Here is an 18,445-nt window from a genome sequence, read left to right as displayed (position 1 = left end):
GAATTGATGTGCTAGATTTTGTGAAAAGAAAGTTATATATATATATAACTTTCTTTTCACAAAATCTAGCACATCAGAACTATATATATATATATAACTTTCTTTTCACAAAATCTAGCACATCAATTCATATGGAACAAATATATTTATCCAAACTTATAGGCATTCAGTAATCAATAGACCATAGCCATGGTTCATCAAACTGAAAATAAATCATATCTTCAATGTGTTCCCTTATAGGAACAATCACCACCAATTCCACAATTTTTTCATAAAGGAGCAGCAGTGGCGTAGGAGGTTAAAAGCTCGTGTATCTAATCTAATCTGGTGGCGAACCTTTGGCACTCCAGATGTTATGGACTACAATTCCCATCAGCCCCTGCCAGCAATTGGCCATGCTGGCAATTAGCCATGCTGGCAGTGGCTGATGGGAATTGTTGTCCATAACATCTGGAGTGCCAAAGGTTCGCCACCACGGCACTAGACCATGGCCACACAGCCTGGAAAAGCCACCAGAACCAGTTGAATCCAGCCATGAATGACAATACACTTTCACAACTGTTTGCAAGTAGGTTTTGCTATTCCGCACAGCTGCAAAGTGTGTTGAAAGTGCACTGTTCTGCATGTGCGGAAGGGGCCTGATATCTGTAGTTGGAATTCTGGACGTTTTGTGCAAAAATTGGCATTTCAACAGTCAGTTGCTATTTGTCAGAGAAATATTTATTCTGATTGATACAGGAAGAGGAGCAGCGGAAGGGGTCCAGTCAGGGACACCCCCCCCTCCCTAAAAAGAGCTGCCTCGTGCAAGTTAGTGCTGAGTCCAAACTGCGAGGAGCTGAACTCGGAAATCACCTGATAGTGTGAAAAACCGGTCCTGGGTTGCCCACTCTTGCCCATTCCTGTTTCTGTTCCAGCCGGATGGGGATTGAGCTCTCCTTGGCCTGCAACTTCCACCCCATTCACTAAACTTTAACCGGCAGTGAACCGAGAGACAAGGGGAAATCTGTTTACTTAGAAATGCCGCCGTTGGTTAAGATACGGTCCAGCAGTTTCATGCAAAACATCATTTTCGTTAAAAAGGAACCAGCGGTTCCAGGAAGGGGAGATTTAGATCGGGAAAGCAGTTGGCATGAGGGCTGTTTTGCATGGGAGGGAGGATTCGTCTCCTGCAACTGGCTGCAAAAATAATTGAAAGCGTGGCTCCATGTGGGTCCTTTTTCTTCTGTCGATTCACAGCTGACTCATGGTAGTAGAAGAAGAGGTTTTATACCCTACTTTTCTCCACCTTTAAGAAGGTGGGATCCAAAAATTTTAGGAACAGGTTCCCATGGTGGTGGGATTCAAACTGTGGCTGGGTGGGGCACGACGGGGGCGGGGCCGGGCATTCCTGGGTGGGGCTGTGGCAAGGACGCAGCTGCTGCGCCGGTCCTTGGGCGGGAAATGAATGTACGCAGGCGCAGGCTGCCACGCACACCGGTGCACCTCCTGCTAGACTGCTGAGGCAAAAATCACGTGGCAAAATCACCCATTAGTAACCCCCTTCTTGGCACACACAAATAATTAGTAACCTACTCTCGGGAACCTGTGAGAACCTGCTGGATCCCACCTCTGGGTGGGGGAGGGGAGAGGCAAACAGGAGGGCGAGAATCACATTTGCTGTATTGTAGCCAAGGAGAAAGCAAATGGAATTCAGAGATCCCCCGGTGGGGAGGATCCAGCAAGCCTCACCATCGCCATTAACGTCAATTCCATCAAAGACCCGGTTGGTGAATTCCAGAGCGCTCGTCTCTTGGTTGCCGCCGTTGATGGCTCGGATTGCCTGCAATGGAATATTTTTTTTTATCACTCACTTCCAGAGAGTAGTCATGTTGGTCTCCAGTAGAAGAGAAAGATCCAAGTCCAGTAGATCCTTTGAGGTTAGGCAGTGGTGGGATCCAAAAATTTTAGTAACCGGTTCCCTCGCCAGCCCCCCCCTCAGCAAAGGGGGCAGAGGCGTACCTCGGCAAACCTGAGCACTGGGCAAAACCTGAGTTGGATGCCTCCCCATGGGCAGCCACCCCACCATGACCACCCCCCCCAATTTTTTTTTTTGCACCAGGTCATTTTTAAATCATCATCCCATTATAGAAAATGCCCCAACTCACAAATCTGAACACAGCCATGGTGAAACACACAGGTTCTTTGATAGAGACTGGTGAGATAAAAGGTAGGAAAGGCTGAGAATCCATGAATTGCAGGACCTGAAACTAATTAACCCAGTTCAGGGAGTGACATTATCAGTCGCAATTGCTAGATGGAGCCTTCACGTTCAAAGGCAGGATGCCTCTCGGGGAGGCGAGGGCGTGGAGGCGGAAAAGCGGACCCAATGAGCAACCCCCTCTCGGCACACACAAATGATTAGTAACCCACTCTCGGGAACTGGTGAGAACCTGCTGGACCCCACCTCTGAGGTTAGGGCTTCCAGCCATCAGGTGGGACTTGGGGATCCCCTGGAACTACAGTACTAGGTGAAACTTGGCACTCTTGTTGTAACCAACGAGATTTTTGAGGTATAAACTTTCTCCCTTCATCTGGTATCTGATGAAGGAACAGTTGAGTCATACCCCTCTAAAATCTGGTTGGTCATTTTCTCTCGGGGAACTGACTCTTTATTGGTTGGAGATCGGATGTAAAAATTACATGAGGTCTCCGGAGCCCACCTGAAGGAAGGAGAAAAGTTTAGATTTACACCCCACCTTTCTCTTCAGTAAGAAGACTCAAAGGGCCTTACACATTCCCTCCCTCTCCCCGCAACAGACACCCTGTGAGGTAGGTGGGGCTGAAAGAGTTCAGAGAGAACCGTGGCTGGCCCCATGTCACCCAGCAGGAATGTAGGGGAAAACAATTTTGGTGAACTGTAGAGAAGAGATAAGGTTTTGTGAGTGTAACCCCCATGCTCAGAATGGGTTGACCCAGAAAGGGGTGGAGACTCAAAGCAGCAGGAGGCTGCAGAGCTCATGTAGTTTGGAGGAGACGAGGCTACCAGACTCGGACCTTGGTTTGTATAAGCCCTGAACACCTTGTTAAGGTATTATTATTATTATTATTATTTTTATTATTATTATTATTATTATACACATAACAACACAGCACAAGTGTCTGGAATTCATCTCTGAATATCGAGTCCTTCCCAAGGACCTAGGATATTAGAGGTATTTATGTGAGGAATGTGTGTGCAGTTCTCTAGAAGTGCTGCAAGTTCTGCAGCATGTGGACTGGATGTTCTGTCCAAGTTTAGGCTTTCCCCAGCATGTTTTTTTTCAAGATTTCTTTGGGATTCCTCCTAGAGCCAATCGCACTCACTAGTGGGATTACTGTTGTTCTGCTCACAATTGTTCAACTCTCAATTTGTAGGTCCTTGTATTTGTGATCTTTTTCCAGCTCTTTTGTCCTTCAATACTCCTGTGCTGTCAACTGGCACAGCAACACCATGATCCAAAACATGTTTTTTCTCTCTATCACTGTTATGTCTGGGGTGTTGTGTGCCAGGTAGTCTGTCCCTGTTTGTCAGCAATTCTAAAGTCCCAAGAGTATTTTTTTGCTTCTTCATTTTCTGTGGTCTTCTCTGGCTTGTGCTCACTCAGGTCTTGCTACAGGGCAGGCCGTACTTCCTTTGCAAAGGTTCCAGTGCACCATTGCTGCTAGCCTCATTTGCTGACGCTCAAGATAGTCAGTTTGGGCTATCATTTCTTACAAATTAAAAGCAGATGATGTGCCGTCCACAGTTTGCCATTTCACCCCTCTTTGCAGAGACGGCACTTTGGGTCATTGTAAGACTTTTCGATTCGTGTCTTTATTGCATTTGTCCGTAATGCTTATTATTATTATTATTATTATTATTATTATTATTATTATTATTATTATTATTATTATTATTATTATTATTATTATTATTATTATTATTATTATTATTATTTTAATTGGATTTAATATACCGCCCTATCCCAGAAGGGCTCAGGGCGGTGAACAATATAAAATCATATATAAAACATACAATTTAAAACAATTATGTTCTAAAATAGTTCACCGCCCTGTCTATAAAATTATGCATGGGGTAGAAAATGTTGACAGAGATAAATTTTTCTCTCTTTCTCACAATACTAGAACCAGGGGGCATTCATTGAAAATACTGGGGGGAAGAATTAGAACTAATAAAAGGAAACACTTCTTCACGCAACGTGTGATTGGTGTTTGGAATATGCTGCCACAGGAGGTGGTGATGGCCACTAACCTGGATAGCTTTAAAAGGGGCTTGGACAGATTTATGGAGGAGAAGTCGATCTAGGGCTACCAATCTTGATCCTCTTTGATCTGAGATTGCAAATGCCTTAACAGTCCAGGTGCTCGGGAGCAACAGCGGCAGAAGGCCATTGCTTTCACATCCTACATGTGAACTCCCAAAGGCACCTGGTGGGCCACTGCGAGTAGCAGAGAGCTGGACTAGATGGACTCTGGTCTGATCCAGCTGGCTTGTTCTTATGTTCTTATGTTCTAAAATAGTAACCCACGAAACCCATATACAACCCTCCCCAGAAAAAAAGGAATGGGTCCCAAGGATGTTAGAGGCCCCTGTAGGAAGAGGGGGGGGGGGGCCCGGAGGCACTATCAGCGAATTTGCCGAATTTTCCTGCAATGTTGTTGGGAACTAGTGGGAAGGTAGTTGTTTATTTTTGCTATGTTGCAAATGTTGGAGTTTATTGTTTCAAGGTTTTTTGCGTGTGGTTGTAATGGGTGAGAGTTCTCCTGGAAACCTTCGTCATGTTGAATCCTGTTCATCAAGCCCTCGGAGTCTTCAGGAGCCAACCCACAGTTGCAAACTCATTCCGAGTGCTGCCCCACAGAACCCACAGATAGAGGCTACATGAGCGGCAGGCCGTAAGGGAAAATTCGGCAGAGCAGGGCAGGTATTGGAGGAGAGAGGAACGCAACCCCCCGCCCAATATCCTTCAGGACGGGGATATCAAACAGTGCAATTTTTTTTAGGGGAACTTTTTGTGTACTTTTGAAGGGGTTATCTGCCCTGGTCACACCTTGCCACAGTGATCCACACCATGGTCCTCTCCAGGCTAGATTACTGTAACTTGCTCTGCGCTGGCCTACCCTTGAGACTGCTCCAGAAATTGCAATTAGTCCAGAAAGTGTTGGTGAGAATGCTCACGGGGGCACCGGTGACGGACCCCAGAGCCCCTATTCTTCACTGCCTGCACTGCCAATTGAATTCCAGATCGTTTTCAAGGTTATGATACTAACCTCTAAGGCCAGGAGTGGTCTGGGACCATCATATCTTCGAGGCTGCATCTCCCAGTATTGCCATGGAGGTCACTTTGGTCCTCCGACAGTAATCTCTTAGTGATCCCTGCCCCCAAACACACCTGGCTGGCATCAACTAGAGCAGTGATGGCGAACCTCTGGCACGGGTGCCAGAGGTGGCACTCAGAACCCTCTCTGTGGGCACGCACAGTGTTGCCTCTCCCCCACACATCTAGGCTGGCCTGGGCCACTGGGCTCGATTATTAGCATCAAACCTAAGACCTAGTTTTGGGGAAGCAGTGTAGGTAACCCTGTTAAGCGCTGTTAAACCCCACTGATTTTCATGCGAAGAACTAAAGCACGATCCTTTACCTGGGAGTAAGCTCGGTTGCTGGCAATGGGGCTTGCTTCTGAGTAAACCCTACTAGGGTCGCGATTCACCCGTTGGAAGAGTTGCACGGTTGCTTCAAAGCAAAGCCACCGACGACCACCAAGCTTACTCCTGAGTAACGCACGCCTCAGAGCCAACCGTTTTTTCTAAATTAAAACCTCAGTATTCAGGTTAAATTGCCATGTTGGCACTTTGTAATAAATAAGTGGGTTTTGGGTTGTAATTTGGGCACTCCGTCTCGAAAAGGTTCGCCATCGCTGAACTAGAGCCACAGTCTTTACAGCCCTGGCTTCTACATGGTGGAATGTGCCGCTCGCCATCATCAGAGCTTTAGGGGACATTGTACTGTCTCAGAAAGCTCGTAAGGCTGAGATGTTCTGCCGGGCCTACAACTAGAGCCATAAGCTGTATACTGAGTTATGCCGGCCCCGAAATTACACTCCTGCATTAAGGATGAATGTAATTTATAGGGGCAAGGATTTGATCTACCACCATCTGGAGAATTTTATTTGAAGGGTTTTAATAAAACATATGTAATTTATTGGTCCATCAATGTGATTTTAATATGTGTATTAGCCGCCCTGAGGTCAGTCCTGAATTTATCTCCAGTCTTAACATTTGCTTGTAAGGATTCGGCTGGGGGGCCGGGACCTCCTCTCACCCAAACTCCTGGGCCACCTTCCTGCAGGTCCTCCCTGCCCCCCCCCCAATCCCAACCTTGTAAAACCACTAACCCCCTGGGCCAAGGTTGTTTTCCAACGGTAGAACCGCGATCGCAGCATTCCCCCCCCTGACCTTAATGATGTTGAGCAGTTCTTGCCGGTCGATGCAGCCGTTGCCGTCCTGGTCATATAGCTTGAAATACCAGCGCAACTTCTGCTCCATCTTTCCCCGCAGGATGAGGCTCAGAGCGGCGACGTACTCCATGAAATCGATGTAGCCGTCCTGGGGGAGGGGGAGAGGACAGTTAAGGACAGCCTCAGGACTATGTGGATGAAGTCATGAAATCCAGGTAGAGGGAACAGTGGAGAAAACCATACAACAAAGATACGGAGTAACGGATTCAAGGTGCAGGAAAAGAGATTCCACCTAAACTGTATTTATATTACCAATATTGCAATGATTTTATATATGATGTTTTATGTTGTGCACCGCCCTGAGCCCCCCCGGGGATAGGGCGGTATATTAAATAAATAAATAATAAATAAATAAATAAATAAATATAAATAATACATAATACATAATACATAATACATAATAAATAAATAATAAATAAATAAAAATAAAAATAAAAATAAAAATAAAAATAATAAATAAATGATGATGATGATGATGATGATGATGATGATGATGATAATAATAATAATAATAATAATAATAATAATAATAATAATAATAATAATAATAATAATAATAATAATAATAATAATAAACACCAGGAAAAGCTTCCTGACAGTCAGGGCCGTTCGACAGTGGAATGCACTGCCTCGGAGGGTGGTGGAGTCTCCTTCTTTGGAGGTTTTTAAACAGAGGCCGGATGGCCACCTGTCGGGAGTGCTTTGATTGTGTGTTCCTGCATTGCAGCAGGTTGGACTTGATGGCCCCTGGGGGTCTCTCCCAACTCTAGTATTCTATGATTCTATAAAAACTGAAGCAGAGGCAAAAAATCACACGCGGCTAAAAGCACACCAGTATGCAATACAGCTCATAAGAAATAATGATGCGCCACCAGGCTGTCTGGCTCATTTCGTGGGCTATTTTCTACTTCTTCGGTCCACGTAGTCTGCTCGCTGGAAGAAGAAGAGTTTGGATCTGTACCCCGCCGTTCCTGTCAGGCGTGTCAAAGTGGCTTACTCACTCCTTTCCCTTCCTCTTCCCACAACAGACGCCTTGTGACATTGGTGGGGCTGAGAGAGTTCGGAGAGAACTGTGACTGGCCCAAGGTCGCCCGGCAGGCTTCATGCGGAGGAGTGCGGAACCAAAACTTTCTCCCGGTTTGAGTCCACCTGCTCTTAACCACCACACCATGCTGGCCCTCTGCTACCCGGTTTCCCCGAACATAAGACATCCCCTGAAAATAAGACGTCGTCGAGGTTTTGCTGAAGTGCGAAATATAAGGCATCCCCCGAAAGTAAGACGTAGCAAAGTTTAGTTTGGAAGCATGCCCGACGAACAGAACACAGAAAAACAAGACATCCCCTAAAAATGAGACATAGCGCATCTTTGGGAGCAAAAATTAATATAAGACACTGTCTTATTTTCGGGGAAACACGGTAGTAGATCACGGCACACCTTTCATATAGATTCTACGATTCTATTCCCTGTTTCTCTGGTAGCGGCGGTTTCAAGGTGGAGAGCACCTGTCAACACAAGTCCCATTTTCTTGTGGGGAAGGTCTCGCATTGGGGAACGGCGCTCTGAGGAGCTGCAAGCAGCATGTCGAAGAGCCGTATGTGGCCCCGAGCATCCCTGCTGCAAACCACAGCTCCGCTAGAGATGTCTTGTAATCTTCTTTTCTCTGGGTTAAACACAGCCAGCTCCTTCGGCTTCGGCATGATCGGTCTTGTGGAGCACCACGGGGGTGGGGGGATGGTGGCCTAAATGGGGCCAGTTGGTTGCCTGCCTCCCGCAGTGGCCGGCCCAATGAAAAGCTGGCAGAAATCAAAGCCCTTCCTTGACCTGTGAGCAGAGCTCAGCGCGCTCTAAGCTGCGGTGAGCAAGGAGCCTTCCGGTGCTCGAAAGCTAATCCTGCCAAAGTGGAGAGTTATATAATTTAGCTCTTGCACCCTTCTTGGATTCCTGACATGCAGAAGAGCAGCGGACGGTTCCCGGCGAGTGGCCGAGTTGCCGGCATCCAGGCAGGGTCTGGAGCCTGGGACTGACAACTGGTCACCAAATACGGACCGAAAAATCACGTGACACATGTGTGCTGCACGGTGGCTTGTGTATATTACAAATATTTTTTCAGTGTATAAACGTACATAAAGAAGAAGAAGAAGAAGAAGAAGAAGAAGAAGAAGAAGAAGAAGAAGAAGAAGAAGAAGAAGAAGAAGAAGAAGAAGAAGAAGAAGAAGAAGAAGAAGAAGAAGAAGAAGAAGAAGAAGAAGAAGAAGAAGAAGAAGAAGAAGAAGAAGAAGAAGAGGAGGAGGAGGAGGAGGAGGAGGAGCTTGGATTTATATCCCCCCTTTCTCTCCTGTAGGAGACTCAAAGGGGCTGACAATCTCCTTGCCCCTTTGGGGAACCCTCACAACAAACACCCTGTGAGGTAGGTGGGGCTGAGAGAGCTCCGAGAAGCTGTGACTAGCCCAAGGTCACCCAGCTGGCGTGTGTGGGAGTGTACAGGCTAATCTGAATTCCCCAGATAAGCCTCCACAGCTCAGGCGGCAGAGCTGGGAATCAAACCCGGTTCCTCCAGATACATGAGCTCTTAACCTCCTACGCCACTGCTGCTCCTGCAATTGCTATTGCTAAATCTTTACTCTCGTTACAAATATCTCCAATGGGAGAGCTTCAGTAACACCGATGCAGTCAAACAACCTCCTTCAATGTTATCAACACAGTTCACCTCAATAAAGGCTTATAACCTCACCTGTTGTCTCTTGTCATAGATGTCATACTTCAAATCGGTGACTGAATAACTGTCTTTAAATTCATGAATTATTTTCTTTCAGATGTAAACACGATCACCGTTTTCGTGAATGGATGCAATATTGTTATGATTGCATCTCCCTCCGGAGTAATGTTAAGCAGGCTGGTTAAAGGAGCCATGCATCCACATCGGAATAAATATTGCAGGAGCTGCACGCGTTTGTTAGCTTTTCAATTGCCTTCATCAGTGCTCGATTCCTTAAAAATATTAGTAACTTTCACCTGGTCCCCAGGTGACGGCTTTCCCGCAGGAAACGGCTGGTTTGAAGGGCGGACTCTGTTTGTTTGTTTGTTCATCTGTTTCACTTAATATACCGCCCATAACCAGACGACATAGATCCGTTCCCCTGGAGAAAATGGATGTGTTGGAGGGGGGACTCTATGGTATTGCGGCCACTAAGGTCCCCACAAGAGCCCCGAGGTGCAGAGTGGAAATCCGCAGTACTGCAGGCAAAAAGCTGTGCTCATGACCCAAGTTACTATACCGTTGTTCTATAAATGACATCTTACTCATCCTATTTGATGCTTCCACTCTTCCAGAACTAACAGAACGGCTTAACGTGATTCATCTTTCTATTAGGTTCACATACATGTCTCATTCTGCCGAAAATTCTTTTTTTGGATGCAGTCATTTACTCAGGGGCGGAGCGAGGGGGAACTGCGCCCTGGGCATGCCTGCGTCCTTCGCCCCCGCCACGCCCCCGCCCCATAACACCCCTGCAACACCCCAGCCACAGCCCAACCGTGCCCCCGCACAGGCGAGCGCCTGGGGCATCACGCCCCACTTCACCCCGTTGGCTACACCACTGCATTTACTTCACACCAGTTAGCACATTAGATGTTAGACCTTTTCACAAACCTACAGACAGGGACTCTGGGTTACGTTTTAGATCTTATCACCCAAAGTCATTAAAAAACCGCCTTCCAAATAGTCAGCTGATTCGCCTGAAAATAAATTTTTCTCAGGTAGAGGCGTAGGTAGGGAAAATGGAGCCCGGTGCAAAATCTGAGTTTTGTGTGTGTGTGGGGTGGGGTGGGGGGGTGTTCGTTTGTGTTTTTTGTACGTTTTAGTGTTTTTTCCCCAGTTTTTGGCCTGCAGGGGTTGCAGTTTTTAGGCTAGCAGCACCAGAATTTAAGGGTATCTTTAGAAGACTCTCCTGATGATACAATCCAGGTTTGGTGAGGTTTGGTTCAGGGAGTCCAAAGTTATGGACCCTCAAAGGTGTAGCCCCATCCTCTATTACCTCCAATTGGAAACAATGGGGGATGGGGCACCCCCTTTGGGAGTCCATAACTTTGGACCCTCTGAACAAAACATCAGCTAACCTGGTTAGTATTATCAGGAGAGTCTCCCAAAAAGTCCCTGAAATTTTGATGCTGCTAGCCTGCAGGCAAAAAACTGAAAAAAACACTAAAAAATACAAAAACCACAAACCTGAATTTTGGCGCCCCCAGGCGCGCGCCCGGTGCAACACGCACCCCCTGTCCCCCTTGTAGCTCCACCTCTTCTCTTAGGATATTGACTTTGTAAGGGAAGCTGAGGGACTGTTGCAGGATTTCAAGTTATTTATTTATTTATTTATTTGTTTGTTTGTTTGTTTGTTTGTTTATTTATTGGATTTATAAGCTGCCTCACCCCTGAAGGGCTCGAGGCAGCTCACAATATGGCTGTTCTCTAAGACAGCAAATCAATACAAAAATATAACTTAAACCCATTAAAAACTTAAGCAGCAGTTACGAGAAATAAATACAGATTAAAACAACAGGCGCCCGATCTAAAGGCCAACAGAGGGCGGGGGGGGTAGGTAGGACCCAAGATGGAATGAGGGCCCAATCAGGATGGAAAGCAGGCAGCCTGTGTATGCTAACTGTACATTGGAGTCAGCTTGGACAAAGGTACAATCGATCACTACACAGGATCTTTTGCAGAGAAGATCCCCCTCCTTCCGAGGTTGGTAAAATGAGTTCCCAGCTTCTGATAGAGGGTGCTGGGCGCAGCCACAACACGGGAGTGCTACGGGAGGCAGAGCATGGAAGTGCTTTGATTGTATGTTTCCTGCATGGCAGGAGGTTGGACTGGATGGTCCTTGGGAGTCTCTTCCAACTCTGTGATTCTATGAACCACAAAACGCCAGGGAGCGAGGCAGCGTGTGGTTCTAACAATAACTCTTTAGCATTCCAGAAGATCTACTTAACAGCATGCCTTTTAAAATGAACATGCTTTTAAAAAAATATCTTGCATAGACACATAGCTTATGTTCTGTCATACAGTGAAGAATCCTGCAGCTGTGGTGGCAGCAGCTGCTGAAACATCTGCACAACCCATTAGATCGCTGCACCCCTGCTGCGCAAGAGTCCCACCTGACTCAGCAGACACCTGGAAAGGTGTTGGCAGGTGCCAGGTTGAGCACACCTGCTTCAAAGGATCCGAAATAGAAGAAGAAGAGTTTGGATTTATACCCCACCGTTCTCTCCTGCAAGGAGACTCAAGGTGGCTTTCAAGCTCCTTTCCCTTCCTCTCCTCACAACAGACACCTGGTGAGAAGAAGAAGAAGAAGAAGAAGAAGAAGAAGAAGAAGAAGAAGAAGAAGAAGAAGAAGAAGAAGAAGAAGAAGAAGAAGAAGAAGAAGAAGAAGAAGAAGAAGAAGAAGAAGAAGAAGAAGAAGAAGAAGAAGAAGAGGAGGAGGAGGAGGAGGAGGAGGAGGAGGAGGTGGAGGAGGAGGAGGAGGAGGAGTTTGGATTTATATCTGCCCTTTCTCTCCTGCAAGAGACTCAAAGGGGCTGACAATCTCCTTGCCCTTCCCCCCTCACAACAAACACCCTGTGAGGTAGGTGGGGCTGAGAGAGCTCTGAAGAACTGTGACTAGCCCAAGGTCACCCAGCTGGCGTGTGTGTGGGAGTGCACAGGCTAATCTGAATTCCCCAGATAAGCCTCCACAGCTCAGGCGGCAGAGCTGGGAATCAAACCCGGTTCTTCCAAATTAGATACACGAGCTCTTAACCTCCTACGCCACTGCTGCTCCTAGGTAGGTGGGGATGAGAGAGTTCAGAGATAACTGTGGCCCAAGGTCACCCAGCAGGAATGTAGGAGTGTGCAAACACATCTGGTTCACCGGATAAGCCTCTGCCAGTCAGGTGGAAGGGTGGGAAATCAAACCCGGTTCTCCAGATTAGAATCCACCTGCTCTTAACCACTACACCACGCTGGCTCTCTTTGTATTGTCAAAGGCCGTGGTGGCGAACCTTTGGCACTCCAGATGTTATGGACTACAATTCCCATCAGCTCCGGCCAGCATGGCCAATCTGGAGTGCCAAAGGTTCGCCAAAGGCTTTCACGGCAAGAATCAATTGGCTGTTGTGGGTTTTCTGGGCTGCGTGACCGTGGCCTGGCAGTTTTTGCTCCTAATGTTTCACCTGCAGGGGTCTGAAAAACCTACCAGACCGCAGCCACACAGTCCAGAAATCCCACCACACCCAGCTGCTTTTTCTTCATAAATGTGAAATGTATCGGTAGATCACAGGAGCTACAGGTTTTTCTTGAATGCAAACCATGAAAAAAAATTAACTGAATATCTTATTTTAATGTATTGTCGAAGGCTTTCACGGCCGGAATCACTGGGGTGCTGTGTGGTTTCCGGGCTGTATGGCCGCGTTCTAGCAGCATTCTCTCCTGACGTTTCACCTGCATCTGTGGCTGGCATTTTATTTTAATTCCCTTGTGCCAAGAGGAAAGGCTGGGTATAAATATTGTAATAAATAAAAGAAAAAATTATAATGCATCCTGTGTTTTCTTTTGGGATACCTCAGGAGTATAGAAACGAGGCACCTGGGGGGTGGCCCATTCCAGTGCTGTGGAGGTGCCCACTTCCTTCATTCACAGTCCTGCGTTGGATGCGTGCTGATCACTCACGGACGCCCTCTGAACATGGAGTTGTCATGGGGGGCAATCAAGATAAAAAGGGGGAAGCCCTAGGCCAGTCTTGTGAAACGCACTCTTCATTAAGGGGTCGGAACAGGGAGGAGCAACAACCGGAAACAGAAAATGGATCCCCTATTTCATAGGTGTCAAACTCACGGGCCCTCCAGATGTCATGGACTACAGTTCCCATCATCCCCTGCCAGCATCATTCTGGCAGGGGATGATGGGAACCATAGTCCATAACATCTGGAGGGCTGCAAGTTTGATCTGGTGAACTTGGACTGTCATCGCCATTGGCTATTATGTAAATTGGTTTTAATTTTATTGAGATAATCATTGTTTTTATTGTATTTGATTGTATATGTGGGATGAATGTTAAATATGATTTTCTGGAAACTGCCCTGAGCCCAAAAGGGAAGGGGTGGTATAGAAACATATACTACTACTACTACTACTACTACTACTACTACTACTACTACTACTAATAATAATAATAATAATAATAATAATAGTGCAGTGCCTAAAGACCTTGGACGGCACTTAAAAACAATCGGTGCTGACAAAATCACCATATGTCATCTGCAAAAGGCCACCCTACTCGGCTCTGCACGCATTATTCATCGATACATCACACAGTCCTAGATGCTTGGGAAGTGTCCGATGTGTGATGCAATACAAAATCCAGCATATTGATCTTGTTTGCTGTGTATAACTGTTTTTGTATCAATAAAGTAACAACAACAAGAACAACAATAACAACAACAACAACAACAATAATGCACCATGCCTTACACCCACGCAGTGATACTGATAGATTATACCTTCCCCGGAGATCTGGAGGCAGGGGCTTACTGCAAGTACAGCAAACAGTGGAAGAGGAGAAGCATGCACTGGCCGATTATATGAAGGAAAGTCAAGAACAGGCATTGATTGAAGTGAAGAACAGACAGTTGCTGAAGACCCAGAAAACCAAACAAGAATACAGAAAAAATGTGATTAAAACGAGGACTGAAAGCTGGCACAACAAAGCTCTGCACGGCCAATTTCAGGAGAAAATCAAAGACAAGGTGGATAATGAAAAGACCTGGCTGTGGTTAACAACTGGAACTCTGAAAAAGGAAACTGAATCCCTGATTTTAGCCACCCAAGAGCAAGCCATCAGAACAAATTCGATCAAGGCCAGAATCGAAAAATCCTCAGATGATGCAAAATGCAGATTGTGCAAAGAAGCTGATGAAACTGTAGATCATGTCCTCAGCTGCTGCAAAAAGATTGCCCAGACTGAGTACAAACAGAGACACAACTCAGTGGCCAAGATGATCCACTGGAATTTATACAAGAAATACAACGTAAGAACAGCTAAGAACTGGTGGGAACATTGTCCAGAGAAAGTAATGGAAAATGAGAAGGTGAAGATCCTGTGGGACTTTCGAATCTAAATGGACAAAGTGTTGAAACACAATACACCAGACATCACCGTGATCGAGGACAAGAAAGTGAGCATCATCGACATAGCAGTCCCCGGTGACAGCAGGGTCATTGAAAAAGAACAGGAGAAGGTCACTAGATGCCGCGATTTGAAAATCGAGCTTCAGCGTCTGTGGCACAAACCAGCTGAGGTCATCCCAGTGGTAATCGGCACGCTGGGCACCATCCCGAAAACACTAGGGCAGCACTTGAAACATCTTCGAATTGACAAAAGTAACATCTGTCAACTTCAGAAGGCAGCCCTGCTGGGATCCGCACGAATACTACACCGATACATTACAAAGTCCCAGGTCTCTGGGTGAGGCTCGAATTGTAATGAAGGCCAACAACCAGCTAAAGATCTGGCAGCTGTGAAATCTACAATAACAACAACAACAACAACAACAACAACACAATACTACGTCGATACATTACAACTTCCTAGGCCTCTGGGTGAGGCTCGAATTGTAATGAAGGCCAATATTCAGCTAAAGATCTGGCAGCTGTGAAATCTACAATAATAATATTTCTACGCAAATAAATGGCCAATTGGCCATGCTGGCAGGGGCTGATGGGAATTGTAGTCCATAACATCTGGAGTGCCAAAGGTTCGCCACCACTGTCCTAGGTCTTTGGGAAGGACTCGATATTCAGAGATGAATTCCAGACACCTGTGCTGTGTTGTTATGTGTATAATAATAATAATAATAATAATAATAAATATGCTAGTAGAGAGAGAGAATCTGGGAGAGCTATGGTGTGGCTACAAGAACAGAGACTAAGAATGAACTGTTTGCCCTTTTCTTTTTTAAGGACAGAAGTTCAATAAATAGCTTGGTGTGCCAATAACTGAAGTCCCTGGCATTAATAAGACACCGACTTCACACTGGGCCTCAAGGGATTGCCAAATGTTGGAAACATACGCAACTTTCTATTTGGTGACCACAAATAGGTCAGGATCCCAAACCTCTGATACAAACCTGTCAAAATAATAAACCTCGATAGTGACTCCATGGCCACCTGGGAAAGAGTTGGAGCCAATATTGGTGAGCTAGGTATTTAGCTGCCATTGCCGACTTCTCCAGATTTCTAGAAATAGCCCCACGCGACTGACATGACCAGCTGTTCGTCTATTAATTGCTCAAAGGACACATCTGCCAGGTGGGGTTTTCCAGATGAGTTTGCGACTGATCAGGCTCCTCAGCATGCAGGATGAGAGTTTACTCCATTTGCCAAAAACATGTCCTTTCAAACATGTCAACAGCTAGCCCTCACTTCCCACAGTCCAATGGAGAGGCTGAAAGAGCTGGACAAACAGCAAAGCAGATTTTATTGATTGATTGATTGATTGATTGATTGTTTAGATTTGTAGACCGCCCCATCCCCAAGGGGCTCTTCCAGTTGAATTCCGAATCATCTTCAAGGTGTGGGTGCTGACCTTTAAGGCCTTATGCGGCCTGGGACCCTCGTACCTTCGGGACGGCATTACCCCATATGTCCCTACTTGGCCTCTGCGCTCAGCAGAGGCCAATTTGCTGGTGGTTCCTGGCCCCTCAATGATGCGGCTGGGCTCCACTCGGGCCAGGGCCTTTTCAGCCCTGGCCCCTGCCTGGTGGAACACTCTCCCTCCAGCTGTCCGGGCCCTGCGGGATCTTGGTAAATTCCGCAGGGCCTGTAAACTGAGTTGTTCCGCCGGGCCTTTGGAGTGTCCAGTCGCTGATTGAGTGCCCCTTTTTATTCCTCCGGTTTGGAGTTCCCTTTTGCCATCATTGGGACCCACTTCTTCGTTCTGCTTCCCCCCTTTGGGAGGGTTTTAATTGGGTTTTATTGCGTGACGCCATCTTTGTTAATTTTATAGCTGTGTTTTAATTCTAATTTAATGGGGTTTGTTTGTATGGGTTGTAAGATGTAATTATGTTATGCACCTCCCAGAGCCCTCCGGGGGTTGGGCGGTATATAAAACCCATAAATAAACAAACAAACAAACAAACAAACAAACACTTAATACTTAAGCAAGAGGATCCCTTTTGGGTTTTATTAACCTATTGCACAACTCCCACAAAGTGCAACTGGATAGAATCTGGCAGCGTTGATGACAGGTCGACAACAACCACTTCCAACCTGGAAGACAACTTTGTATCTTCAAGGGCCTGATTTGAAGAAAGTCCGTGCCACTAATGAGAAAGTAAAAGCTGCATGTCAGAGACATCGTGGAGTTCGGGAATTGCCAGAGCTCGACGTTGGGCCACAGGTGAGAATAAAGCTTGACGACAAAAAGAAATGGTCTGATCCTGCTGTAGTTTTGGAACACAGTCAAACATCAAGACCATACCTCGTGCAAATGAGTGCTGGGACACTTAGAAGAAACAGAAGGTATTTACAGCTTGTACCCAGAAGAATGCCAGCCGGCAGCGAGGACGCCCCCGAAACACCCGGAGGAAAACCTGCAAGCACTGAATATTGCATGGGAAGAGGCTGAAACCAGAGGTGGGATCCAGCAGGGTCTCACAGGTTCCCGAGAGTAGGTGACTAATTATTTGTGTGTGCCGAGAGGGGGTTACTCATGGGTGATTTTGCCACGTGATTTTGGCCTTAGTTACGGCCCTCCTCTCAGCAGTAGCGCGCGGAACTGGAAGCAGTCTAGCAGGAGGTGCACCGGCGTGTGTGGCAGCCTGCGCCTGCGGGCATTCGTTTCCCGCCCAAGGACCGGCGCAGCGGCGGCGTCCTTGCCACAGCCCAGCCCAGGAATGCCCCGCCCCCGGAATGCCCAGCCACGCCCCCATTGTGCCCCGCCCAGCCCCACTGGCGCTACGGCACAGTTTGAATCCCACCACCATGGGAACCTGTTACTAAAATGTTTGGATCCCACCACTGGCTGAAACACTCGCCCAAGACTGCAAATGCTGGAGAACACTTGTTGCCCAATATGCTACTTAGCATGATGGACTTGATGATGATGATGATGGTGATCAGAAGAATGCTCAAATACACCACTAATAACAGCCCGAGAACATGAACGCCCAGACAGTGTGCAAAGCTTGTCCACGACTCACCAGACCAGCAATGACACACCAATGGGTATGCTGTTATACTTAGCCTTGTGCTCATGGGACACCGTCATTATAAATGAGTTCATCATGAACATGAAGCATACTTAAGAGAATGGTGATCCTATAAGACTGCGGGCAAGAGTTTACAACTTTCACTGAAAAAGTGGACTTAAACTTCACAATACAAGCAAAAAAGGAACCAGGTGGCTCATCTAGACCATAGGTGTCAAACTCGCGGCCCTCCAGATGTTATGGACTACAGTTCCCATCATCCCCTGCCAGCATGATGCTGGCAGGGGATGAGGGGAACTGTAGTCCATAACATCTGGAGGGCTGCGAGTTTGACATCTGTGATCTAGACTATGTTTGCTTGAAAAATACCAGATCTCCTATGATCAATGGTCTATTTGCTTGTTTACCTTGTTCAAAAAGTGTATTATAGAAACAAAGAATCATAGAGTTGGAAGAGAGAGACCCCAAAAGCCATCCTGTCCAACCCCCCTGCCATGCAGGAAGACACAATCAAAGCACTCCTGACTGATGGCCATCCAGCCTCTCTTTTAAAACCTCCAAAGAACGAGACTCCACCACCCTCGGAGGCAGCATATTCCGTTATCAGACAGGAAGTTCCTCCTAAAGTTTAGGTGGAATCTGTTTTAAGAACATAAGAACAAGCCAGCT

General features: G+C 46.6%; 2 protein-coding genes across 2 annotated transcripts in view; both read right to left on the bottom strand.

Moving 5' to 3' along the window:
* Positions 1–18,445, bottom strand: part of NME6 (NME/NM23 nucleoside diphosphate kinase 6) — a 581,226-nt gene that overhangs the window by 162,694 nt on the left and 400,087 nt on the right. The gene's annotated exons all lie outside the window — the stretch shown is intronic.
* The window catches only part of LOC125434613 (calcium and calcium/calmodulin-dependent serine/threonine-protein kinase DMI-3-like), a 34,858-nt gene that overhangs the window by 3,672 nt on the left and 12,741 nt on the right, over positions 1–18,445 (bottom strand). Inside the window, exons 2-3 of the mRNA XM_048500143.1 lie at positions 6,476–6,625; positions 1,729–1,819 (exon numbers count right to left, since the gene is read on the bottom strand). Of these exons, the coding sequence (XP_048356100.1) occupies positions 1,729–1,819; positions 6,476–6,625 (241 nt within the window). The remainder of the gene's footprint in view (positions 1–1,728; positions 1,820–6,475; positions 6,626–18,445) is intronic.

Source organism: Sphaerodactylus townsendi, linkage group LG06 (genome assembly GCF_021028975.2).
Source record: "Sphaerodactylus townsendi isolate TG3544 linkage group LG06, MPM_Stown_v2.3, whole genome shotgun sequence".
NCBI classification, from domain to species: Eukaryota; Metazoa; Chordata; class Lepidosauria; order Squamata; family Sphaerodactylidae; genus Sphaerodactylus; species Sphaerodactylus townsendi.
The sequence above is the reverse complement of the archived record's forward strand: the minus strand, read 5'-3'. Positions and strand labels throughout refer to the sequence as shown.